Consider the following 26,682-nt stretch of genomic DNA (forward strand, 5'->3'; position numbering starts at 1 on the left):
TTTAAAATACACAATATTGGTGCAAGTGAATCTATGCACGTGTACAGGCGCTATTATACTATTTATCTTTTTATTCGTATTTTTTTTAACTTAATTTATTTTTCTCTTCAACCTTGATTAAGGGCAGTCGCTGTAATGTCATGATCGAAGAACTGTCCCCACACAGCTAAGACGACTGTAAACTCAGGATCCGCTCTGTAGACTGGCCTGTGAACTTGGAGACTGACATCTCGTGCTGATGGAAGCGGTCCACCATTGTGACTTATTCTGGGGGCCGACACACCTGAAAGTGAAAATGAAGAGCTGTTTAACAACATTTATTTTATTATTAAAGTGATAATACGTGGATGCACAAGAAAATCGTACAGGGTTTTGCGCAGATAGATTCACAGGCTTATTTTAATATAATGAAAGAAAATAATAATCATCATGACAATACAGAATAATAATTATAGTTTACAGTCAAATATATGAGTAACTACCGTTACAGACAATGAATTACAGTAGATAGAGACACGGTTAACAATTAATATCTTTTTTCAATTTATTCAATTTTCGTCAGATCAAGTGACAATTTGCCTCCAAAATGGAACCGAATATAGTAATATCTCACGGTTTCACCTGGGTTAATAATAAATCCTACACCCTGTTGCTATACATATATTTTTTTATTTATATTTTTCACTAATATATTACTTAGTAACGAAAAGTAGGTTTAAGTATAAAAAATAAATAATATATAAGCTATAATAATTACCGTCAGCATAATCGGGTTGAAGTACACGTCTAAACGGGGTAAAAGCAACCCCCCACTCTATGGGGTGGTTAAGATTGTTGCAAGTCCCGTTTATGGATCGGTATTTTGCAGGGGGGCAGTTTTTGTGGAGACTCTGGCTGCATTCCGGTAATGACCAGCTCGCGTTGATTGTTGGACCTCTTCCAATGCACCAATTTGCTTTGTATGGCTTACTGTAACAAATTCAATAAAATAAACATTGATTTGTCTTGCTTTAACTTTGGGGTAGTTAGGAGTTATCCATAAATGGCGTAACACGAACAAGGACTCAAAATAAATGCTGATAAAAATGGAACCGAAGATTATTAACATCTCCCGTTTTCGTTAAGAGACATCAGTGAAACGGCAAATAATTTTCAATAATAGGTGGGACGTAATTTCGCACTCATTGCCAATCGGATAGTGATAGTCGAGCTGTGAGCACGTCAATTTGTTTTGTGATGACGTCGGAAGAATATATTCTTAAATCGTGTAAAGATGACTAAAAAACGTTACGCATTTACTCGGAAAAGAAAGCATGTCAATGAATATATTATTATCATTACTAATATAACAATAAACATAACATTAAATAGACGCATGTTGAATTTTTATGACAAATTATGTTTTGTTCGTCACGCGTTGTTTGCACAATCTGCGCGTCACGTAGTCACGATCTTTTTAGACCATGCCTCAGATGAAGTATAACCTTAACTCATAGGAGTCTAAGAACCTCCACGGTGAAGGTTATATAAAGTGATTTTTACGAGGAATGATTGCTAGCCATTTGCCTAAACCACTACATACTGTAAGCAGGTAATATCATGTTAAAGGAAATACGTGAAATTTACCCAGCGAATATACTCGAACACACTACCCATGGAACACCAAACGAGTTTTAGTAGTATCTCTCACACGGATAGTGCGAATAACTAGTTTGGCATACTGAAGTGTAAAACTGTATGAAATTTAGTGATTCCATCGACCTATAGTACCTACATAACATTGGCGAAGGGTGGAGGTAGGCTATTAAGATCCGACATGAATAGTGCACATTAAACTTTATTAGTCATACGTAGTTGTGCTTATTGAACTAAGACTACAATTTCCAGATGGTGTTGGCTAGTTTTTAAAAATCAATTAAGCCCTGCCTAACCAAACCATAATAGTTATGGTATATGTTATGGGCGATCCGACAAAATTGTGTACACATTTTCATTCATACTTATTTGTTTTCTTTGAATTAGAAATACACATTACACATGTTGTTGGTTATTTTTTTAAATTCATTAAGCCCTGCCTAAATCAAACTATAATAGTCAAAAATATTATTCTATCTATAAAATATCCAAAATTATGTATGATTTAATGGCATAATTTTAGATATTTTATAGATAGAATAATATTTTTGACTATTTTCTATTATGGTTTGGTTTCGCAGGATTTAATTAAATTTTATAAACTAAAGAGTAGTATTAGTTCAATGAAAACAAATACGTATGACTGACAAAGTTTAGTCTGCACTATTTATGTCGGATCTTAACAGCCTACCTCCACCCTTCGCCACTGCTACAAAATATACCTAACTATAGTTATATAACAATATATTTATAACAGTTTTATTGCTAACAATGGCCACGCGGTTTAAGCGTTCGAATCCTGGGTCTGACAAGTACCTACACATATTGTTTTCAATTTGTTTATGAGTCAGAGTGTGGACCTAATAGGTTGAGCAAATGGCTGACATCCATTTCTCGTAAAAACAAAATCTGTTAGTACAGACCTCCACTCTTTGGAGGCCCATATGATCTTATTAGGATCGGACATGGTTGTAAAAAAATGCCTAACTATAAGTTATTATGATTATGTATTCCTATTGAGCTTAAAGCGTAGTATTCAACCGATGTGTGCAACCAGTGCATCTGAAACGTGGACATGTAATTAAGAGTAAACGTGGCGTAGAAATTTGTATGTTGGCCATAACGCGGAAAGGTCACGAAAGAAACCGATGGATCAGGAGATGGCCAAGAGTATACAACATCATAGAGATCGCCAAGTAGATGAAATGGCAACGGACCGTCGCTTTCCGAGTGGATAGTCGCTAAACAATTAATGCAGCTATACAGCTGTTAGTGTACCGGTAGTCCCAGAAGTACCCGACCTGACGTATAGATATCAGTTGTTGTTTGAAAATAGTGACCATGATAGAAAGTACCAACCTTATAAAGCCAAAGGTTGAAGTTTGACGACGCTACGTTCAAGCCATCAACAGTGAACGCTCTTAGTGAATTTGTAAACATGGAAAAAATTGGTCAAATTTATGTGATCCAATACTTTCATTTGAAAGGCTTCAATCCAACCAATATCAAAGCGGCGCTAGATTCTACTCTGGGGGTGTCTGCTCCTTTGTTTACAACAGTAACATATTGGGTGGGTGAGTTTAAACAAGGCTATACGAGCTGCCAAGACGAACATCGCAGTGGTCGACCAAATGAGGTGACCATGCCAGAAATGGTGACGAAAATCCACAAAATGGTATTGGATGAACGTCGACTGAAATTGCGCGAGCTAGTAGACATGGTAGGCATTTCAAAAAGTGCTATACATCACATATTGACTGAAAATTTGGACATGAAAAAGCTGTGCGCAAGGTGAGTGCCGCGATTACTCACAATGGAACAAAAACAGCATCGTGAGGATGTTTCAATCGAGTGTTTGGCGAAGTTTCACAGCAATAAAGCAGAGTTTTTGCGTCTATTCATAACCATTGATAAAACATGGGTCCATCACTTCACACCTGAGACGAAAGAACAGTCAACACAATCGACTGAAAGGGGAGAATCGGTTCCAAAGAAGGCGAAGACAGTTCCATCTGCAGGCAAGGTCATGGCGTCAGTTTTTTGGGATGCGCGTGGGGTAATTTTCATTGATTATCTTCAGAAAGGAAAATCAATCAACGGCGTGTATTATGCAAACTTATTGCAGCGTTTGAGTGATGAAATCAAGAAAAAACAACCGCATATGGCGAAAAAGATAGTTTCTTTTCATCAGGACAATTCATCAGTTCACACATCCGTTATCGTGATGGCCAAAATCAATGAGTTAAAGTTCGAATTGCTTCCTCACGCACCCTATTCGCCAGATTTAGCCCCCTCGGATTATTTTCAGTTTCCAAACTTGAAAAAATGGCTTGGTGGTAAAAGATTTGCCAACAATGAAGAGGTGGAGTCGGCGGTTGATGGCTATTTTGAGGAGCTCGACGATTCTCACTATAAACAGGGTATCAAAGCTATTGAACATCGCTGGAAAAAGTGTATCGACCTAAAAGGAAACTACGTAGATAAATAAAAAAAAAATCCCAAATTTTTTGTGTTTTCTTTGTTAGGTCGGGTACTTCTGAGACTAACCTTGTATATCTAGAATTGTTAGGTCTTCATGCAAAAATGTTTCAAAAAAGAATTAAAAAGATAGTTGTTTAGGTTTCCTTCCATTGTTTTCTTATATCAGTCCTATAACTATCTATCTATATGAGATTTAGGGCCATTTGTCCGGTTGGGCCCCAATACTTTGAAAACTCTTTCAATGAGATAGCTAGCACTGAGAATTATGGTTAAATTTAAATTGTACGTAAAAAATTTCACTGTGGCACAGTTCGCCGTGAGCTTTCTATCGGAAAGAGATGACCGTATACTATACGGTCTCCTATTTTATTAGATTCTATATGAACATTAATTCAATTTTCACAGCTGATTTTGACAAAATTCATGAATTCAAGAATGAAAACCTAACCTAAAAAATAATCCAATACCTATATCAGCTATTTTCATAATTTGTTTGCTTCTGGCTTCTTGTAAAGTGTAAGCCGACCAGAACCGTGTTTTATTCAGACATTAATTTTATTTCAGTACTATACGACCCAAAGAGGTTGGACTGTCTTTAATATATTACGGCCATATATTTCCGATACAACATTAATTCACGGTGAAGTGCAATGTGGCGAACTGCATACGTAGAAGTTACCGGATACGGAACATTATACGTAATGGCTTGAATTTAGCGGATGTATGCGGCATCAATGATATAGGGGCCGAGAAGCATAAACGGTGCATTGGGGAGTCCTCATTTAGCAGTGGATAGACACTGGCTGACAACGATCAAGATTAAAACTATTGTTAATTGAACAATCTTGAATAATTTTACAATGCTTCATAATATGATTATCTTACATAAAAATCTTAGTCAAACAGCTGCTGTTTGTTGTTTGTTATTTTCATGGAGACCTACATATTATTATTATGTGTTATTTGAAAAAATCAGGCGACTGATGTAGCCGTGTTAAAGAGAGAAGTGAGAGAGTTCGTGACGAAAGAGAGTGTGAATATGACAGCTTATACGCGTGAGAAAAATCAAGTGCTATTTCGGGTTCTTATGCCATCAGCAGGCGTCTAAGCACAGGCGAGAAACTCGCTCGAGCTATTTTCAACGATCCTTTCGCTGGCGAAGGTCGTAAGTTATTTAGATGCATGCGAACGCTAAAATGCTGGAAACAATGCAATTCTTGCGAAAATTTCACTATCAAAATAACGTAACAAAATGTTTTCACAATACAATTGATGTAGTACCAAACAATCCTTAGTATAACCCCGAAAACATGATAGGTATATAAAACATACTACAAACTACACTACATACTATTATAAAATATCATATCTTTTTAAGCAAAATAAATAATTAGTTTACCATAATTTTTCAGAGTAAAGTTTGGACACTCGGCCTGCTTGAAAGTGTAATCGTCACTGTTCTGGCAGAAGACACTAATTCGAAAAAATTACAAATTGAGTTAGATATACCAAAATGTTCCTTATTTCAAGCTTTACCGTCTGGAAACCTTCTTAATAAATAAACAGTCTTTATTTTAAAGTCATCCTTTTTACGATTACTTAATAAACTCACATGATAGACCATTTCAAAAATTTATCAACTTCAAAGTCAAATTACTCATAACTAGTATTCTCCAGTTAGTGTGTTCTGCCAGAACAGAGACGGTATGTTGTTATTGGAAATAAATAGTCCATATGTGTCTATACCAGCGTTTCTCAAATGAGGTTATGATATAAGTCCACGGGGCAATACAATACACGAGTGAAATATAAAAACCCGTAAGGCTTCGAGCAGTGACGTCCCGTGGGGGTAGGTATGTCATGAGTTGTTTAGGAGAGGAACTTTTGAGAGCAGTTTCGATTTTCTATGAAAGAGACGATACGGTCGATTCGTTAGAAAGTGTCAACATGTTAGTTTAAAAAATAACGGAAGCATTAAAAATCCTGGTAATCTCTATTATTATTCCTATTTTGTATTGTAATACTTACCCAATGACGGTTTATTGCATAGGGAAATGTCAACGCCTCAGACCTCAACGTTTCTAAAAACACCGCTGTTTGCGAATATATTTCGTTGAAATGCTCTAATCCTCAGTAGATGATAACTAATTACATTGGTCGGTAGGTTCCAACAAACTTGAATACAGTTTGAGACTAAAAATGAAAGGGGGTGGTATTCTAAGTCTTTCTAAGGGCAGCACTTTGCCTAGGGTCGTCACTGGTTTTGAGACACTTGTTTTCATAACAAACGTCTTATGAATTGTATAATATGATTCTTTTAAAATATACATAATATGTTTATATGAATATTAACTATGCTAGACGAAGCGGCATAATATATTATCAATTTTAATTTAAAGTCGACCATTCCGACCATGTCCGATCCTAATAAGATCATATCCACAGAGTGGAGGTTTTGTTTTAACGAGAAATGGATGTCAGCCACTGACTCATACACAAATTGAAAAACAATATGACAATGTGTAATTGCCAGACCCAGGATTTGAACCTGGGACTCACGACGCTATAGGCTGACGCTTAAGCCGCGCGGCCATCGTGGGTGTACCATTATAACTACGATAATTTAAAATGAAGTACCTATATGGGAAGTTTAGCAACTTTCAGAAGATCGATGGATTCACGAGGTAAAGTGTTCGTTAGAATGTATGAATATTTTCTGTATCATAAATTTCGACTATCTAAAAATACACTTATTGTGAAAAAATAAATGAAGATTTTAACCTACTCTAATGAAAACCATTTTTAATGGAAGACATAGCATATTCTAATTGTCTCGGAAAATGTCATTTTGGAACTCAGCTATCGTGAAATAATATGTAGATACCTAAAAGACTATGGATGAGAAATTCGCAGCAAAATAAAAAAATATACGAAGCTAAAATATTGAAGTTATGTTGATCGATGATTATGGATTCCGTCACTAAAATTACTTGAGTAACGTAGTTAAGTCATTAAGCATAATATTATTGTGTGTGTATTTCTTGTAATTAAAAAGGTTTTTATTATTTCCTTTTAATTTGCAATTATTGTTATTCTCCTAAATTATTGTGATACTTCTTCAAAGTTGTTTTACCACGTGCTAGCTAGATAGGACAGTGTACTGTTATTATAGGTATCACAATAGCGCGAAACGTCTTAATTAGATTGTTATCGTTCACGTAGCATCATATCAACTTGTATCGGAAATTGATGGCCGAATAATATTGAGATCAAATTCATGTCTAAATAAAACACTTATACATACCCGATTACAAAGGAAAGACAAGGAAATAGGAAGATAAATAAATTTTATATAAGTAGGCGTAAATATCAAGTTATATCTAAATATCTAATAATATTGACAGCGTTATTATCAGATATTTTACACCAACCAATATCAAATTAATGTTCTTATTGAAAATCAATAATATTGGAACATTATTGTCTACAATGCTCCACGAACAACGCTACCCGAATCAAACAATAATATTCGTGGTATACTTTGGGCGACATGACAAAATTATACCTTCACATTTTTTCATTCATACTTATTTGTTTTTCGTTGGATTAAGAATACATATTACCTACACATAATATTGTTGGTTCATTTTTTTTAATCCATTAAGCCCCCCTGTACCAAACTAAAATAGATAGGTACAAATATTATTCTATTTATAAAGTATCTAAAGTTATGTATTATTTAATTGCATAGGTAATTTTAGATGTTTTATAGACGATTTTTTTTTTGACTATTATCTATTATCGCTTGGTTTCGCAGGGTTTAATTGAATTTAAAAAACTAACCAACCCCATCCGTAAATTTTAGTCTTAATTCAATGAAAACAAATACGTATGACTGACAAAGTTTACTGTGCACTATTTATGTCTGATCTTAACAGCTTACCTACATCCTTCGCCAGTGATAAATATTATACAATTACAAATTCACTAGGTAATAAAGGATTAAAATTTATGTCCCCATGTTCGGTTTGCCCCAATGATTTCATACTCTTGTGATGAGGTAGCTATGACACTGTATTTGTAGGTACACTTATGAATTATAAAGTACGACAGGAGTGATACAACTACCCAAAACAGCAGTACATAATAAATAGCGCAGTATAATATACACAATACAATATAAATAAATTTATTGTTAAGTGGAATTTATCACATTACTTTTTCACAAAATGTTTTGTGGCGTGATCTTTCGCATATCCTGCCTTGGCCAGCCTGAGAGAGGGCGGAACGCCAGCCATAGCGAGTTGAGCTCTGTGCGCCGGAGATCCTGGTGCCGGTGGTTTCGTAATGGCTCCCGATCCTGGACCCAACGCTTCGAACTTCATCCTCATTTCAAGCGCGTCTGCTCCCACCTTGGCAGCTTCTTCCAAGTCGCTATCCTGTAAAGCCATGGTTTCGGACCAATTCGCTACGCCAGGATCTGGAAATAGTTAGAATAAATTATTATTTATGACATAACTCTCAAAAAATACATAATACTATGTTTTATTCAAAGGGAAGAAAATAAACATGTTATTGGACCAATTTACAATGGGCTGTACTTAGGCGCATTAAACTATTGTGGCCTTAGTGCGCAGACACACGGCATTGCAGTCTACGTACGTTCACTGCAATTCCGTGTATCTGCAGCCTTAATAACAATTTAAAATAAAAATACTGCGACACAGGTGAGCATATCGTAAATAGTAAATATATTGTTTCCTATTAATCCTTGCCGATCACTTGAGTCGAAAGTAAAGGGTCGGAAGACCCTTGCTTTCATTTTTAGCTTTAAAAGATTTCCTTAGCGTTCACTTCTCTTATGCGTGAATGAGAGGATTATAAAATTGATAATTTAAAGCTCACATTTATCATTTTAAAAGTAACATATTATATTAATTAATTGCTTGTTGTGATCGGCCTCTCTCACCTTACAGTGACACTACAAGAGTAATCTACGTATTGTATGGTTGCCATGATTGAGAGACATGGCGGAAAATCTGTGTTATTCTGTGCTCAGAGCCTATACTAAGATACTATCGTGAATACTAAATGCAACAATTGTTTGTAAACCGTTTTAAACAACTTTTAATTAATGATGTTAACAGTAAATTATTGGTGAAGCGGACGAAACCGCTACTGTTGTTTATTAAAGAATGTGGAATAAGTTATTAGGGGAAGGTCGCGATCATTGGACCAGTGCTTTCATTGGACCACGTAGGTATATCAGAAATAAAAGATGTTAGAAACCATCAGTGACCTCACAAAGCAAGCTTTCCATGCCTCTTTCGCGCCTCTTTTTTTTCAGTCTCATCTTGGACGTGGTAAATGAGTCACATTCGTTGGTGTGTTCATCGTGCTTAAAATATAACAATCAGGTAAAACTAAAACGAATGTAAGTATGATTCCATTAACTATATTTGGTTGAACTTACATCAATTATATAAGGTAATTTATTACTATTTGCAACTATGATAATAGTTGTTACGTTATTACTTTGGTTTTTTTGTGAAACTTGTTTTTGTGACAGCACCCGTAGTTGCTATCATTGGACCATGGGTAACATTTACCATTGGACCGGTCCAATCATAGGAACGATTTTATAACATTTTTCACATTATATTCTTTTTGCATTCCTGAATGGCGAAGAGAGGGAATTACTATACCTGGAATGAGCCCAGCATGTAATTGGCATTACAGGCATTAAGGAAAAAAGGAGTAGGTTTGAACGAGGCAAGTCGAATTCTTGGAGTTCCTAAAGCGACACTGAAACGAAGACTAGATGGAAGCAATTAAAAAGCCAAAGAAGAAATTCAGATAGTTGGTTCCGAAGGTGATCTACCATTAGAATTAGAGACAGAGCTTTGCGAACACATTTTCGAGCTTGAAAGTTGTTTGTATGGTATCACTCCAGTAGATGTCAGGCGATTTGCATTTCAATTAGCTGAGCAAAATAATATAAAGAATAGATTTAATAAAGAAAAGCGAATTGCGGGAAAGAAATGGTATTACGGGTTTATGAACCGGTGTCCGAACTTGAGCCTACGACAACCGAGAGCTACTTCATTCAACAGAGCTACCGGATTTAATCAATCTACAGTTAAAGATTTTTTTGATAAACTTCAGACATCTATGGATATGCATGACATTAACGATGGTCGGCGTGTATTCAACATTGATGAAACGGGTCTCTCCAACGTGCAGAGAAAACCTAGAAAATTTTTGGCATTGAAGGGTAAGCACCAAGTTGGAGCAATCACTAGTGGAGAACGTGGCAACGACCACAGCTGTATGCTGTGCCAATGCTGCTGGCTTATTCGTTCCTCCGCTTATCATATTTAAACGGAAGAGAGCAAAGGATGAATTGAAAGATGGAGCACCACCTGGTTCAATATTTGCTTTCAACCCAGACGGAATTGACATCGAATTGACAAGTGTCAAGACGCCGAAACAAAAGGAGAAAAAGTCAAAAAAGACTCAAATCAAAAATCAAAAATGCAATAAAGATATTGAGAAATGGTTTTGCAAAATCAGCCTCCAGTGTTCCGTAGAGGATATGATACAATGCCTAATGTGTCAAGCCTGGATCCACGAAGTCTGCGCTTGCGTTAGTAAAGGTATACAAAATATATTTGTCCTATATGCAAAACATAAATAATAATTATCTACATGTATTATTATTACTATTATAATATACGATACCTACTATTATTAAATGTACTTTTGTTTCATTGTTATAAAATATTATTATAAATCACCTTGATTGGACCACGTGTGTAAATTATTATTATTTTTTCAAAGTCCAATGATGGAAACCTAGTGGTCCAATCAAGGAGTATGAGGTCCAAAGACGGCAACAAACAAAAATTTGGTTTTCTTGTTAAATCTCGAAAATGGTTAATTTTATTGGACTGATGCTAAGTGTATACATAATAAAGTAAATAATACATTGAAATCAACAATTTGTTTTATTTTATCAATAATATTTGATGAGTTACACCATCACAAAGTTAAGTGGTCCAATCATAGCAACCTTACCCTACTATAATATTATACTGTGTTTTATTTTATTTTAAACAACTTTAAAATAGATTTTATACAATGTTACTGCAAAAAGTCTCGAAATCATGCTATGAAGTAATTTCAATTTGAAGTTTGACATGTCCTCTAGGTATAATACTAATTTCTTGGTGCTTTATGTGCCTGTTCTATATTATATCGGATGACCTTGAATATTTTTTCTATGTACTTATACATATTTATATATAGACCTATAATCCGTTGTAAACTCTAATTACCTAAATTATCGACTTACTAATTTTTGGCAGCAACTGACATGTATGTGTATATCGGCTCGGAGCCTATGGTAAAATACAGTTTTATAAGTATTCTGATTTATTAACTACACCTTGTGATTAATATATTATTTTGGAGAGAGCTGCAGAAAATGGTTTAATAGCTTCTGTTTGCATTTTTGTGTATTCTAAAATTGCAGTAATTTACTGATATTTTTGCATTTTCTGAAATAGATTTTAGATTGCCTGTCTTATAAAATAACTTATCGTTGTATCTTTATGAGTGTCTACTCATACATGTCTGAAACTTAACTATGTGGATGGTTTAGTCACTTTAGTGTGAGAAATTGTAATTGAATATGCGATTCTTCGACCACTTTCAGTCGACGGTATTGATTTCAATCTGTTTCACGTTACCTTTTATTGGCCACGACAGCGTGAGTAGAGTGGTCATTGCGAGACTTCCATTGGTGATATCAGATATGGTCACGTTGTCATCGCCCGTTGGATTTACTATTGTGTATGATATTGAGATGATCAGCGCCAATACGAAGATAAATCTTAAAATATATATAAAACACAAATAATAAGTATAGGTATACATTTAATCTAAGGATGGTGTAATATTTATTATGAACGATTACAAGTAAATACTGCCATTATGTTTACGGTATAACAGCACACGCTGTTAATTTATACCGCAAACTGCATGTTACCTCTGGAATAAATGGTAATATTTTACAGAAAGTCACCATCAAACATAACGATCAGCGTGATCATAATAATACATGTATTATTACCAGTTTCTTAATAATTATCATACCATAAAGTCGACTTAGATTCGTTCAAGATCTTAGCTTTTTCAGTTTCTTTGTTCCTATAAAGAAGTAGATTCCTGCAATTTCGAAAAATTGTCATCGATCATTACCTCATTCTAAAATTGTAGATAATAATATTGTCTATGAATTCTTAATTCAAATCGACATCTTTTTGACGTTGAATAAAATGTCATCAGATAATAATTTTATTATTATGCCGTTACCAAGGTTACCGATTATTAAAGGAATAGAAAATGAAATATGTATGTCAATTATTAATTCAAATTTATATTTAATTCATTAATTCATTGGATTATGTCTTCTTCTGTTAATGATAATGTCGGAAAATATAATTATCATGTGAATTAAACTACAAATTTTAACCAATGAATATTCATTAAAAATGACAATTTTCTAAACATTCGAAGCTTTTAAATTCCGGACATACTTTATATAGATACATTCTGGATAGTCCAATGAAACATTGCATAATTCGCTATATTTTTTTAATTATACAACTTCGATAGTTTTATATGTATATATATATATATATTCATCAATGTGTATAATCAGCTATGCATATAAATTTTAATTGAACAAGTATTTCCCATCAACGGATTCCAGAGAGTGTCTTCTCTCATCTCATGCGTTTTATAATCAAAAACTAAAACCGGTTATCTGAACCAAATCCACATGCTATGTGAAACAGCGAATTATTTTCACACCAATATAATATAATATTATAATACAACAATGTCCAGAATGTTTTGTATTGGTCTTGTTTGATTCAAGAAACTTATAAAAAGTAAATTTAATAAACACTTTTACTGCATTGCATTATTATTCAATAAATTCAGAACAGGATGCTGGTGCTTGCAAATGAAAGCCTCTAAGTAGGCTTAAAGATAAATTTCTCGATAACACAAGTAATAATAAATAGCTTTGTGAAATCAAAAGCGATCCTCATTTATGGCACTAAAAAAACAAACAGAAAATGTAAATCGATGGTGGTACTAGTATGTATGACAAAATAGTTCGTAACCAGACTGGCATGGAACGAATTTGGGGGCCTGAATAGTATTTTCAAAAGTGACCTCCCGTTGGGTATTCAGTGTAAATGGTTCAACTCATGGATGCTGCCAGTGCTCGCGTATGTATGCGAAACATAGACCCTTAATGTAAGAAATGTGCATGTTGGGCATAACTCAGAAAGACCACAAAAAACCAATGGATTAGAAAGCAGATAATAGTTCGCGATGTGATAGAGATCACCAAGCAGATAGAGTGGCAATGCCATGTCCCATGCACATATCGCTCAGCGAGTGGACAACCGCTGGACACGTGCTGTGTCGTAATAAAATGGTACTCAAGGGGCACTAAACGATCACCACATTTCCGTCGTAAAACCTACTGAATAGGTGAAGTCATGTGACAGCGAATAACTGTGGACTGAGAAGAGTGGAAGGAGCTATGGGAGATCTTTATATTGCATTGTAGCAACTTCGACTGATGTTGATGATATCCATTTATATACTAATTATCACTCACATGTAAAGGTAGTATAGCATATAATAGAATAATCTATGGATGTAAATATGGGTTAAACGAAATTGACGTTGAAGAAAAAAGGAAACACATTCAAAATGTGGGTAATCTTAAAATACGTCATGTACATTTTTTACAATACATGACATCTCAGTTACTACCTAATCGTATGTTTCGTTTTTGTTTGAATGTTTATATCAATAGTATTGGTAGAGAATATTTTTTTATACCTATATACTATGTACTTATTAATTATAGCTAAATGTAGAAAAGACCATTCAGCAATTTGAAAAACTTTTGAATATAGAATTTTCCTTACCACCGATGGTAATTAACTTATTGATAATTTTGCAAGCACAATAGTATAATATGTATACAGAAAGTATTCTGTTATTGTTTATATCAATCTATTTATAGGTAAGAATATTTATTTCTGTTTGATAATGTGTTTATTTTAAAGAAAGATGTGTTTTTGCCAAAGAAAATTGTGAAAATAAACGAAAAACGAAAAAATGCTCTGATGAATTTATTGCACGTGTTGTATTTATTTATGTACCATAATATCTAATAGCAGTCCCACATCTTTTTACGTTTGCAATGAGGTCAATAATATTTTCAAATATCACTACAATTTACGTTGATAAATAAAGAGTTTGAAATAATCAAGAAAATTTGAAGCTTTGAATATTTACTAACAATATCATAACATTTATTATCAATGACAAATTAAATTAAAATTAAAAAAAAAATAAAAAAAGTAAAAAATAAATTTATAGGCAACGCAAATTAAAACCATGTACAAATAGTACATGGTTTTAATTTGCGTATGTTCCTGAAATCATCTTCTTAATATTATCATGCTACCCATCATAATGAATCTTTTATCCGGTTGAAATAGAAGTATAATGGCACTGGGACAACTGGACGTCAGGGCAAGTGGGCGCCTCACTGTTGAATGAAATAACGTTCATCAATGAAATAAATGTATGTTCGTTTCAATTTGATACATAAATTAGACGAGGTTTACTAAGTTTATATCTACTATTCCGTAGTTTTAATTGAATTTGCTCTTAACGTATTGTTTTTTTTATTGCGGATTGAAAATTATTATGCCTGACGCTTTATATAAAAATAAAATAAATCTCTTCTCGCTGAAACTTAAACGTATGGACAATTAAATAATTATTTACGAGTGAATATTTAAATTCTCACGAAGTATCAAATAATATAAAAATACATATAAGTATTAAATATATATTTTTAAAGTTCCTATAATTTATTCACGAACGTCTATTTATTTTCATTATTTCGTTCGATAACGTAGCGCCCAGTTGTCCCGGCGCCGAATCGTCCTAGACCCAGTATAAGCTATAAAAGTCCAAAATGTTATATCATAAAATATGGTCAATTATTGTACTGGAAACTTGTTATGGTCATACAAGTAGGTACAACCATTGTACGGTAATTCCAAGTTGAAATGAAACGAGGGAGTGTCGTTTCGAGAAAATACATACTTATAGCTTTGTGATTTTTTGTGGATTTTAACTAATGCCTCGAGAATTCAGGAAAAACTAAAATAAATGATATTGTCCTCTTTTTAACAACTTTGTATCACGCAAATATTTAACATATTCATTTATAGTTTTTATGGCAATCGTGATTTCAATTTAAAATTCAGTCTTCAATTTATTGACTTATCTGTGACCTGTAATAAGTCCACTTAACCTTCCTCCCTAATAATATATTGAAGAACAAGAACTTCTTGTCCACGTGTTGAAACTGTGAACTAAGAAGCCCCTCCTGCGCAGTTAATCGCACTTCCGTTTTTAAATGAGGAACGCCTGCAAATTTATCATTTCATTTTACACTTCCGTTGTGTACGGATCTATCAATTTACGTAACTTGATGGTTTTTATATTACTAATATGTCTAAAACAATCAGGAGTGATGTAAGAATTATTATTAGTAAACTTTTAGTTTATTGCAAAGAAGAAAAGTAGTCACATCTAAAAAGAGAACAGATACATAATTTATACACGACGTGTTGCCGCCATGACAGGTACGTCAATGAGAAGTCTTCTATATGCGACTACAGAGACTTTATTTTATTGACGAGATCTTGTTGTCGAAAGTAGGTACCCCCTGATTTCAAAGAAGAGCTGATAAGGTAATTATTTATGGCATGTGAAATCCATTGAATTAATAATGCACACTCTTACAATATGGTGCAGCATATACAGCATTGTACTCTTCGGAGTCTATCGCGGCGATTCCTGGCGGCGGCTGATGAAAAGACGTAGGCGGGGGCAGCCGGAGCGCCCATCAAGGGCGTCCTCTCAGACGTCGACGCTTCCATCTCTGATTTTTCACAAAAAAATCTTCTTGATCAGTGGTGCATGTTAACACTGAAAAGAAAACATATATTCGTGGTTTGTAATTAATCTTTATTGTTATTTTTTTAGAGGATCAAAATAGTCATTAATACCTACTAATTAAATACTATCTCTTTTTTTTGTAAGTAACTTTTCTCATTTTATTATTAACAATTAATTAACAATATGTAGGTTTCATCTTTTTTACCATTTTTAAATTATGACAAATAACGTGATATTAAGTTTAAACCATATGAAAATGTTCGAACAGACGAAACCAGTATTGGTTAATTATTAAAAATCAAACTTGGAAAAGTAAAATACACCTAAAATAAAAACAATAAGAATATATGTGGTTTTATTTATTTAACTACCCGGTGACGATGGAATACATATTTTCAAAATATTTTTCTAACGATTGTTTCAAAAATTATGCACTGTATTCAACTATATTTTTACTAGATCTACAATGACTATATTATAATTAATACTGAAAATAAACTGATTTATTTTAAAACAATACTACCTAATTGTTAATCTGTTATAGGTACATTAAATGGACATTCCCAATTAAGTCGTTATATTATTATTAATTTAGACCGGACATGTCAAACGTGTCGATTTCGGTATGGATTTGTTTAAGACTCTCGTTACTGTAATGTCACCTTAGGTTACCATTTCAGTTAAAATGCACTTCGTCATCTTCATATTTCGACTATTCATAGAATCATCAATATTGCATATAATTAAAATTTATTATTATCGAAATCGATAGCATTATCCAGTTATACATATAATTGATAGAACTAAAAGTATATGCGACAAAGAGAGACATATTCAAGTGTGAGAAAAAGATATGTAAGTATGGGGCCAGATCAAAATAGTATATATTATGACTTGTAGGTTGTAAGAATGTATACAAATAATCGTATGATTTTAATAAAGTTTTGATGCCTTTTTGATCATTTTATAAATAAAAAGTAAAATGATGAAACCTTATTAGATTTATTTATATTTCCCAAAATAGGCATTTCCATTTTACTTATTGTAATATTGTTAATATCATATAGTAGCTCAAAGTGACATCACCGGAACGCACATAATTTATTAGCATCGTAAAGGGAAGGTTAATAGGAATTGAGACGTGAAAATATAAATATATACATTCAGTTGAGAATCTTTTGACGATGAGTATGTAAGCACAAAAGAAGACAATAACTTATACTTTACGTTGAGTATTTCTTTGTGTTGGTTGGTTAAATGCAATAATTAGTGTCGTTGTTTAATTTGTAAATTCTCAGTATCTTTCGGCAAATACAACATGTTGACATAAGTTATAGAATGACACTGGGAGAGTATAGAATATCACTGCCTGTTTTAATAGTGGATAGTAGTTAACAGACTATTTGAAGTTTGGACATACTTGATCTAGACAGTAAAATACATTAAATTTCTTAACCGCAAACAGTTATTACTATGGACATTGTATTACCAATATTCAAATAGTTAAATACATGTGTATGTTATTATATCGGTATAATTAGGTGTGTGTTCTAATGTTCTCCACAGGATCCACGAGGGAACTCCGATGGGCGCTCCACCTCTGGGCCGCCCACGTAAGAGATGGACGGACGGCGTGAATACGTATATAGAAAAGTCAATGTGTCCTGCTGGAGAGAGAAGACTCAGAATAGAGACGTGTTCAGAACAATAATTCGTGCACTTTTCCCATGGTCATGGATGCACTCTAGTGCGAGTAAGTAATATAGTGGACTTTAGAACAGTGAATAATAATAATTAATATCTCCGATTAGATGACTAAATGAAAAGAAGGTAATATTTATTTTTTTATTAGCTAGTAATATTTAAAAATTTTGAATTTTATAAAATTAATATCATTTAATTGGTGTTAATTATCAATGATTCTTGTTGGAAAGACATCTGAATGAAATAAACACGAAGTATTGTAATATTCTATCATAGCTGTAGACCGAATATGTATATGGTCCAAATTAGGGAATCCAATCCCGAGCCAAAATTCTGATCCCGGGATTTCGGGATTACAATTTGACAATCCCGGGTTTGGCATTTTTTCCATTGTTAATATAAAATTTTTATATTTACAAATAACATTGATAAAATCGGTCAAAAATAAATCTAGTATAATTTATACAATTTAAGACATTTATTGTTAATATTTTATACGTTGAATCTTGGAAATACACAAGGTTAACGGAGTAAATAATATTGTAATTTAAATAATAATGTGAATTTAATAGGAGATTGCTGTTTCTGATAGTAAAGACTTGATGAATGGATTAGCGAGATTTAAAATATTAATTAATTATTTAAATTTAATTAATTAATACACCCACGGTGGCCGCGCGGCTTAAGCGTTGGACTATAAAGCCGTGGGTCCCAGGTTCGAATCCTGGGTCTGGCAAGTACACATATTGTTTTTCAATTTATGTGTGTCAGGGTATAGGCCTAATAGGTTGAGCAAGTGGCTGACATCCATTTTTCGTAAAAAACAAAATCTGTCAATACAAACCTCCACTCTGTGGAGGCCCATACGATCTATCAGGATTGGACATGGTCGGAAAAAAAAATATTAAAGCAAATAATCATGGCGTACTTATCGCCTTTCCGCTTCATAAATCTAATTAGTCAGACAAATTTGAAATTGCCGTAAAACGTATGATATCATGGTGGAATTACTTTGTTAAAAGTGCGAAGCATTGTTTTTTGCCAATCTTTTCATTTTTAATAATTTACGTGAAAAAATAAAATGAATCGGCAACCTACACATGGGTATAAATCAAACTTCATTCAAGCTCAGTTTATTTCTAATGTAGTTACTTTTTATTAAATGTATTTTTTCTGTTATATTTTCGCTTTTATTTTATTTTCTATAAAATTGATAAAAAAATCAATCCCGAAATCCCGGGATTATGTTTATCAATGGATTCATAGGTATCGAAAATAGCTCGGGATCCCTAGTCCAAATGAATATGCGTGTAATTAAAATAATGTGACATTATTGTAAAATTTTGAATATTATTAAATTAATATCATTGAATTGGTGTTAATTATCAATGATTCTTGTTGGAAAGACATCTGAATGAAATAAACACTAATTAGTATTGTAATATTCTATAATATCTGTAGACCGAATATGTATAATATGTTCCAAATGAATAAGTGTGTAATTAAAATAATGTGACATTATTGTAGACTTGGCCTGCGCCTAAATAAAACAATATTTAAAATAACATGTTAATAGTAGGACAAAATCAACCAGGAAACACATCCCTTTGAAGAAACCGTACAAAATACACCAGTCTTCCTGCCATGTCAACCGATACAATAGATAGGTATCATAGGTAGGTATATTGTTACAAAAAACATAATGTAGAAGGGTTAAATTCTGAATATTTAAAATGCCTATATAAATAGCACGTATATACCATGAATGTTGCAATATAAAAAGACTTTTCATCCAGATCTTTAATTCGCATTTCGAATTTATTGGAATTTGTTATGGGTTAATTTATTATGACGTAACTAAAAGGTTTTTTTTTTAAGTATGGCTGCAATTCCATGAAAAATAATTGTTGTCATTGATTAAACATATTTTTTTATTCAAATTACACGCCTCGTGTCATGGGAAGTGAATATTTATGCTAAATATTTCTGGTCAATATTTAACTTAAAATGCTAAATGTCAGTTTTAATTCAGTAGTGCGTACTACGCTTTTCAGAGCTACGAAGTGGAATATGACTGACATTTTCGGTAATGTCTATTGATTTGAAATTCTACACTGCCTCCAGTTTAAAAACTGTCACCGTATCTCACATTATCATGTTGGCATAGGGTGTAATTTGATATTAATAATGAAAACATGTTAAGTGGTAAATATTAGTAGCTTGATGCTAACTATAATAGTACTAAATACAACTAATTTGCAAGCTGTGTGTCAGGGGGTCTATTCTATACACAATTTGACTATCGACGGTAGTATATTTATTTATTGAGGTATTATAATTATTACAATAAGTTAACCGTCTCTAAACTGTCTAACTCGCTCTAAAAGTTAACACAGCCAAGAGAGGGGCTGTTAAAATATAACACTTTTTGACAGTTCAGACGGTTAACTTATTTTAACGATTAACCACTCAATACATAAATATGATAAACTACCGTCGATAGCAGCCACCTTGTGTATAGAATAGCTTCGCATGTGTGCAAAGTGTGCCACTGAATTGCATTATACTCCTTGATTTCATTGAAATTATTGTATGAATAAATTTACAATATAATACGAGTTTTAGGTATTAGCAATTTCATTGTGTAGGTATGTTTTGTTAGTGGTACGTTGATATTATTGTATAGGTGTTTCGTTCTACAGCGACACTGTTGTACGCTAAAAACGATTTGCAGTTGTGTTGGTGTTCTTTAGTAGTATTGACACAGAGTGTACATGAAGTATTACAGTAAATAAGCATATTTTATGACTTATTGTTTATTAAAATATGGAATAAAAATGCGTATAGGTACCTATATATTATTTTCTTATTTATACTGATAGTTACAATTGAATGAAAACATCGTGTATTATTATTTATTTTGTGGGGATTGGGAATATACAATGTTTTGGAATTTATGAATTAGCCTTGCGGCCCACATGCTCAGCGTAGGTGAAAATGGAGCTTTTATGGTATCTTCAGAGCATAACCATGGACATTCCTTAAACGTTGTAGATAATATATTTATATATATTGACATAGCTTATAATCAGTATCTATAGAATTATCTTCAAATGTGTTAATCGTGCCGATTTTTTAAATAATAAAATGCTTAATTCTTGTCAAACTTGGGATCACAAAGATTATAAAATATATTTTTTTGTCGTAAATATGTCACTATATAATGTTAACATTAATTTAACTAATGGTTTTGTAAATGCGTTTAAAAATTAATAAATCAAAAAAATAAAATCATAATTTCGTTGGCAATGTCATTTAAGTATACATATAATAATTAGGTGATCATATAGGAAGACCCGGTAACTGGAGAAGTGTGGCGAGAGACCGGAGTGAGTGTAGAGCGGTTGTGGAGGAGGCCAAATCCCACCCCGGGATGTAGCGCCGTGGAAGAAGAAGAAGAATAATTAGGACTTCGGAGAACAATTACAAATGGCATTTTCAATTCTAAGTACACAATAAATGATATGCTGTTAAGGGGGGACATGCTCGTCGAAGGTCAAAATTGAGTTTTTATTGTATATTCAAACCATGATCCTGGACACTCCTTAAACGTTGTAGATGATCTATTTATATACTTTTGAAGCCTTATTATCCTTTATAGTTATTTTAAACATTTGATGACTGCATGAAGTATTTTTGTTACATAAAATAGTATTCTTTTAAACCTCTCGCTCTAATGTTTTAGAATATAGTCATATTTCGGTACATAACTGTGCAGTGGTGTTAAGATTTTTTAAATTTATTAATTTTTAAACGCATTTATAAAACCATTAGCATAATTTATTATGAGATAATTTTTGTAAAATATTCACGATAAAAAATTATATTGATAATCTCTGTGATCCCAAATTTGACAAGAATTAGGCATTTTATAATTCAAAAAATCGGCAAGATTAACACATTTCAAGATGATTCTAAAGATATTTATTATAAGCTATGTCTTTGACCATTCAAGTGTGATAAACATCTTATGAATAATGATTGCTTTATAATAATTATTGACCTAAGAATAAGGTAGTGTTTTTTTGAAATACGCCATTTCTTTTGTCATTCCCCAGTGGTTAAGCTACAACATACGGCCGTAGCCATAAATTGACAAACTATAATTGAAGTAAAGAGTAAAATGATATTGACGCGCGTGTTTGAACATGTACCGTTTAAAAAAAAAAAAAAAAAAATTCGGTTAGGTACATGTTCAAACACGCGCGTTAACATAATTTTACTCCCTACTTTAATTATAGTTTGTCATTTTATGGCTACGGCCGTATGTTGTAGCTTAACCACTAGGGAATGACAAAAGAAATGGCGTATTTCAAAAAAACACTACCTTATTCTTAGGTCAATAATTATTATAAAGCAATCATTATTCATAAGATTTTTATCACACTTGAATGGTCAAAGACATAGCTTATAATAAATATCTTTAGAATCATCTTCAAATGTGTTAATCTTGCCGATTTTTTGAATAATAAAATGCCTAATTCTTGTCAAATTTGGGATCACAGAGATTATCAAAATAATTTTTTATCGTGAATATTTTACAAAAATTATCTCGTAATAAATTATACTAATGGTTTTATAAATGCGTTTAAAAATTAATAAATGTAAAAAATCTTAACACCACTGCACAGTTATGTACCGAAATATGACTATATTCTAAAACATTAGAGCGAGAGGTTTAAAAGAATACTATTTTATGTAACAAAAATACTTCATGCAGTCATCAAATGTTTAAAATAACTATAAAGGATAATAAGGCTTCAAAATTATATAAATAGATTATCTACAACGTTTAAGGAGTGTCCAGGATCATGGTTTGAAAATACAATAAAAACTCAATTTTGACCTTCGACGAGCATGTCCCCCCTAATAGGAAGAACACAATTTATTGAAGGTAATCGTTAATGTCATCCGTTTGACCTAAACACGCCAAACGGTTCTTAAACCAACTCCTGATGCATCCGAAACTTCTGTCACAACACTAATTTCACTACACATTTCGTTTTAATTTTTTATGTATGGATATATATATTATATACAACTTCCTTCGTTTGGGCATTCATATTATGGATGAATTAAACGGGTCATAATTCAGTATGCAAAATCGTTTCGATAACAATCACTATATGAACACACTGTAGACAACTGCAAAGAATGAGTTTATGACAGGTTTTTGGCAAGTGACTCTCAATAATAATAGAAACTCTGCCTTGTATGCCCCTGCACTGCACGCCTAACCAATTGGTGATAAGGTAATAATTGCAGGCGGTTCTAAGTAGGGTTTTATTACAGGGCTTAATGCATACACACAAATAATACCAAAACAGATGCGAAGCAATTTTAGCGTATGTGACTGTGTAAAGTGTTTTACCTATACCTACATTTAATTCGATTGATCCATTACTTATGGTGAGAATCCTAACAATGTAGTTAATGTTCGCAAAGGTTTGTGATAATCCTTTATATAACCGAGAAGAATATTAAAATTTTGACTTATACACTACATAGCAACCTAATGAATGTACCAATAAAACTTTTGTATTTTCCCATAAAAACACAGCTTATTTCCGTTTTATTATAAATGCGTCCTGATGTATTTTTTAAAAAATAATACTTGGAAAGTTTATGGAAAATCAAAGGTACCGCATTGGTACTAATGCTGAGCTCTGCGAATTATTTAAGCCTCATATTAAATTAGTCGATGTCTTGAAGACGCGAAGACTCAGATGGGCCGGTTATGTTGTTAGATGCGATGGAGTTAAAGATCTCCACAAAGTTTATGAAGGAATCCCTGAAGGTACTCGATGAGGATAACGTCAAGAGTGACGCAGAAAAGCTGAGTGTGACTGACTGGAGAGGAAGAGAGATCGGGATAACGTTTCCTGGAAAATGGTTGTGAAGTCGGCCATGAACCTGAATGGTATATAGGTAGGTACTCTATGTCTATAGCACCAGCTTAAGTAAGTAAGTTAGTATGTATAAGTTTATTATAGTATTAACTCTATTTTAAATTCGGATGTTTTAATAATCTTCAAATAAAATGTTGGAGAGACAGCGTTAATACGAAATAAATGTGATAAATACCCGGAAGGAGTTGTCGCGATTTTTCAAATGATATTGTTTTATAGAGGAAAATTTTGAGGAACACTACCTAACGAGACAACACAGTCTTCCAACGCAGAAATAGTGTTTCATTATTGATATCGTCGACTTTTTAATGACATATTATGATAATCATGACCCCATGAACAAAGGGGGGCTGACAGGGCTTTAGCCTGGGGGCCCGGCGAGGCGAGTTGACCAGATAAGTGAGATAAACAAACATCACAAATTTTCTTTAATAGTACAAAACGTCGCCTGCGGCGCTATTTTCCATCAGTAATATTTTTATTAAAAATTTAAGGTTGTAATTTTTTTTTAATAGTATATCAATACTCGATAACATCATAATTCAAATGGATGTATTTGAATATACAGAAAATATACACATTAATTTTACTGCGTACATTGTTTGGAAAACGCTACTGTATAGCGTCACACTGCCGTTATCCTTAGCGATAGGTAGGGGGGCCGCCAAAGATCCTAGCCTAAGGGCCCGCTTCAAGATGTGGGGGCCATAATGATAATACTAACTATTACATATAACAAACATTTTATAAGATAATGTAATGAAAGCCACTTTTTTAAACTCATCAATCGCTATATAGTCAATAGACAATAATATAATTTAATTATCATAAAAATCACAATTATTTCGTTATTGTAGTTCACAAAAGTTCAGAATGATTAATATGCTGATTGATCTGTGGTGGTTGTGTGAATCGTAAATAGTACAGTTGTTATTAAATTCTCCTTCTTTCTACTGCGCCTATTTTTGTAAAAACCCGTAGGTATATAATCATCGTCACATGTGGGGTAAAACTATTTCGACAACTACAGAAAACAGTACATATTTGAAAATAGTCAGTTGACGATTTAATAGCAGTAAGTGTGTATCAATAAATTGGAAGTTTCTGCAGTCCCTTAGTGGGTCAACGGCAATACAATAAACGAATTTTCTAGCTATATACCTATCTAAATTAAATGAATACATCAAAATCCCCTTTCTGCTATTTTCACGAAACTGTTCGTGAATAAAAAATTGATAAAACATAGCAATCACAGTAGATTAGTAAGGATTTGAGTGACTTTTATTAAGTTAAGGCTAGGGATTGCAGTACCGAATGAAAATACCAATACCGATATTTCGGTATTTACTATTGAATACTGGTATTAATACCGGTATTCGTAAAATAATTGAAAAAACAGAAGTATCCACCAATAAATATAATATTAAACGAGTACCAATGTAAAAATCTCTTTAAAATATTAATACTTTATCGTGTCATTGCTTGTGACCAAAGACGATGAAGGGCCACGGAAGTAAACTAAGTAACGTAAGGAAGTAACATGATAAAAATACACTCCTGTTAAGCCTTTCATGCTAATTAAGTAAAACGTTTTGTTTCCACTTTCAATACAGAAAATATCGGTATTGTCTGATTTTTAAAACCGGTATTTTGGTAACGAAAAATACTGAAATACCGGTATTGCAATCCCTAATCAACGCTACTAATGTATAAGTATGTATGGATACGTATATTATTATAATAATAAATTTCTCACCTCTAACGCTGTATTTTGAAAACTTTCTGAGAAGTTATTATTATTTGTATCTAAATCACACACAACTTTTAATAACTAATTAATTAACTAAAACAGTTACACAATACTTATTTAGGCGTTATTTTTAAAGTCCAGTAATTTGTCCGTAACTATTTTATGCTTAATATAAGGAAAACGATTTAATTTAATAGGTACGTATTTAATATGTTAGTAATGTATTTTTGGTTAAAAAAAAAGTTACATAATCGCACCACTGACTAGCGTCGAAATAAACCAATTAAGAAATCTTTTAAGTTATCACAAAACTGTTTTATTATTTTGAAATATATATTTTAGATGGCTTGAAAAGTTGATAATTTATTTTATAACAAACTCGCGGAGCTCTACACACATTCGAGATGCAAATAAGCAAACGAGTTTACATCGTTTTTAGATAAAAACACCTTTCCAAGATGTTTGCTTTGTGATAATTTTGTCAAGACTAATCAAAAAGACGCGTTGAAAGGCTGTATCACAGGGTGTATGTTTTCAATACAAGGTGACCTGAAAAACTACCGGAGAAAAGTTCATTTTTTATCATAATATTCAGAGTATGTATAAGTATGAGGATCCACGTTATCAACAGAGTAGAGGATATATTATTATTTATTGTACTTATATAAACACAATATGTTTAGCCATTCACCCGATTCTTCAATTCAATAGTCGTTACTATGGATCCAACACAAATAGAAAAAAAATAATTACAAGATAAAAAGAACTTTTTATATACAACGTTTTTAAATTTTCTGTTGAATTATTATGCTCAAACTTGTACTTGATATGAAGTAAATAAAAACAAACAAACAAACAAATATATAATTTTGAATTCCATAGTAACGCACGTATATATTAATAATTTTGTTGCTAGGACCACCTCCTCAGCAACCAATATTAGTCTTTTACTTTTTACGAATTTTTCTGAAATAACTTTCCATAAAAAAACAGAATTAACTGAAAATGAATTCAATTCTGCTTAAAGATGGCTAAAAGTTTTAAACGAATGCATTGGCATCGTGTTCTGAT

The 26,682-nt window shown here is 32.7% G+C and overlaps 1 protein-coding gene across 1 annotated transcript in view; it reads right to left on the reverse strand.

The window, feature by feature from the left end:
- The window catches only part of cd (peroxidasin homolog cardinal), an 83,621-nt gene extending 57,521 nt beyond the window's left edge, over positions 1 to 26,100 (reverse strand). The window contains exons 1-6 of the mRNA XM_085947138.1: positions 25,618 to 26,100; positions 16,033 to 16,218; positions 11,868 to 12,010; positions 8,335 to 8,596; positions 758 to 969; positions 113 to 283 (exon numbers count right to left, since the gene is read on the reverse strand). Of these exons, the coding sequence (XP_085803264.1) occupies positions 113 to 283; positions 758 to 969; positions 8,335 to 8,596; positions 11,868 to 12,010; positions 16,033 to 16,169 (925 nt within the window). The 5' untranslated portion in view covers positions 16,170 to 16,218; positions 25,618 to 26,100. The remainder of the gene's footprint in view (positions 1 to 112; positions 284 to 757; positions 970 to 8,334; positions 8,597 to 11,867; positions 12,011 to 16,032; positions 16,219 to 25,617) is intronic.
- Positions 26,101 to 26,682: the final 582 nt, after the last annotated feature.

The sequence above is a fragment of the Rhyacophila brunnea genome, unplaced genomic scaffold, assembly GCF_057557595.1.
Source record: "Rhyacophila brunnea isolate RB1 unplaced genomic scaffold, BYU_Rbru_1.0 scaffold_2, whole genome shotgun sequence".
Classification (NCBI taxonomy): domain Eukaryota; kingdom Metazoa; phylum Arthropoda; class Insecta; order Trichoptera; family Rhyacophilidae; genus Rhyacophila; species Rhyacophila brunnea.